Here is a 2,447-nt window from a genome sequence, read left to right as displayed (position 1 = left end):
ATAATAATATAAATGTATATACATGTAAATATTTTCAAAATATATACTGTATGTGTGTGTATTTATATATACATAATAAATAAACACAGTACACACACATATATTATGCAAACAAAAACTTTTATTTTGGATGCTATTAATCACGATTAATCGTTTGACAGCACTTATATATATATATAGTTTACTACTCACAGTTTTCTTTTCATTTAGTCCATCAGGAGCTGCTACCACCTAATAAAGGCCTTGAATAAATTTTTGAAATAAACAAAAAACATTTGAATTAATTTCTATATCATTTAGATTTTATATTTTATATTTATTTATTTATTGCATTTTATATCTGTGTTTGTGTGTGTGCGCAATATATACAGAAGTAAAATATAATATTATTTCATATTAAATTCTAAATGTTATATGTTCCATATTAAATTAATCTACAATTAAAATATACATAATATTATAAATATTCTAACATATTCAAACATTTTGTGTAATTTATATTTATTTGTTTTTTGTTGTTGTTGTTTTTTGTTTGTTGCTTTTTTGTAATATATATGAAGTTATATTTTTTATTTTATCTTTGATTCTATTTAAAGTTTTGGCTGGGCAAACAGCTACTATAGTTCTGGTGCTAATGTATGAACACTACTCAGGTTTGCAAACAGTGTGACAGCAGCAGCATCTCTGCTCTGTTTTCTCCTGCAGTCCTGTGAGTTTCTCAGCAGCTCCGCGGAGCTCCATCCAGCGGTCAGCGCCGCTACTCGACCCGGATTCTCCAGCCTCGGGGCCCGACTGGAGCTGGAGCCCGACCCCGACATCCACCGACGCTTCTCCCTGCAGGAGCCACACACGTCACTGAGCTCACAAACGCCACAGAAACACGGCTCAGACCCCAGGAGCTAGAGAGACCACAACAAACCAGACCAAAACCTGGCTCTGGTTTTGCACTGTGGCGGTTCAGAGGTTCACTGGAGGCGGTTTTACTTGTCTTTACTGCTGTCGTCCAGTATTGGATATCCCTAAACAAATAATGATGATTCTTACTAATTTCAAGTAGCCATTATGTCTTGCACTGAATTTTCCAGACTCTCTCGATCTTTCTCTTCAAGTCTGCGGCGCTTCCAAAACTGACTGAACTCGTTAGTGTTAGCTGGCCTAACAGAAGAAAACCCTTCTAATAATAATAACCTGTGTGTCTGTCCTGTCATTGCCTTCATTTCCTGTGCGTCGATGAAGGAGGCGGAGCCTCAGGCCCCGCCCAAGCACACTGGATTGGCTGGATGAGGTGATTGGCGGGTTTTTACAGCTATGATGAAGCATATCATGTGTTGTGACACTGGATGAACAATATGCAAAGAGTTGATCGCGCGTCACGTCCCGCTTGGCTTCCGTTCGTTTGTTTTTCAGCTTTTCTTTCAACTCGATGTGATTTTTGTAGTTAGAACACATTAGCTTTAGCAATACCGAATCCTTTAAACCACAAATGAAACCAAATATTGAAGATTGGGTTGGACCAAATGTTTTTCGTTGGTCTGTGGTGTTTACGGTCTGCAGCCACAGTCACGTGATTATTAATTATTATTTGGTACATTTATGAGCTCTTGAACTTGAAAATGAATTGGTTTTGGTTTTCCATTGACGTGTGGACCAATGAAAAAAATCAACTTTATATAAGCTCTTAAGCATGCGATAATAAACACTTTTAATATTTAGCCATTTATTTTATATCAGACTTACCATTATTATATTTAAATGACTATAATATTTAATATAAACTTTCTTGAGGAAGGAAGACATATTAGCATGAGAACGTGTTGTGCATCAGCATCCGTACGTGAATCATGACCACGATTGTATCGTTCTGCCTCTAGGCTTGAATTTAGGGGTTTTTAATTGTGATTTATGTTTTGTTGATACCAAATATTATATCTAATTTGAATTAAACTGGTAAACAATGCAAGGACGGTCGATTTCACCGCGTCTGATCAAACGTGTGTCTGTGTCAATGTGAAAGCACTGTTCAACACTACTGCATTAAATAACAATCGTCACGTTTACTTGGATTAGTGCAGGAGTTTGCACATGTTTGTCTAGTTCATATTTGTTATTCATTATTATTATTATTATTGTTGTTGTCTATAATTCTGTGTATATGAGTCTTTTTACCATCATATACGGGTGAATCTCACAATTACACATCAGGTCAAATTTGACCCCAATATCAAAAGCAAGGCGACAAAAAGATATATAGGCATAAGTGATGATTCTCTTTAGATTGCAATTCATTATTCATTTTTGCAATTTTTAAACCATCATAAATTAAAGCCAAGAAATACTGCTTTAATTAATAAATATTTAGAAATGTATATTTAATTAGTTTTGATCAAATGTGGAAATTTTGGAAAATGTGCCCCCCCCCCCCAAACCCCTGATCCTATCTACCGTAT

At 35.3% G+C, this 2,447-nt stretch overlaps 1 protein-coding gene across 1 annotated transcript in view; it reads left to right on the top strand.

The window, feature by feature from the left end:
- Positions 1 to 1,686, top strand: part of LOC107713389 (potassium voltage-gated channel subfamily H member 2-like) — a 28,442-nt gene extending 26,756 nt beyond the window's left edge. Inside the window, exon 10 of the mRNA XM_016518890.1 lies at positions 706 to 1,686. Coding sequence (XP_016374376.1) covers positions 706 to 903 — 198 coding nt within the window. The 3' untranslated portion in view covers positions 904 to 1,686. The remainder of the gene's footprint in view (positions 1 to 705) is intronic.
- The last annotated feature ends 761 nt before the right edge of the window (positions 1,687 to 2,447 follow it).

This window comes from Sinocyclocheilus rhinocerous, unplaced genomic scaffold (genome assembly GCF_001515625.1).
Source record: "Sinocyclocheilus rhinocerous isolate Xijiao unplaced genomic scaffold, SAMN03320098_v1.1 scaffold1575, whole genome shotgun sequence".
In the NCBI taxonomy this organism is placed as follows: Eukaryota; Metazoa; Chordata; class Actinopteri; order Cypriniformes; family Cyprinidae; genus Sinocyclocheilus; species Sinocyclocheilus rhinocerous.
The sequence above is the reverse complement of the archived record's forward strand: the minus strand, read 5'-3'. Positions and strand labels throughout refer to the sequence as shown.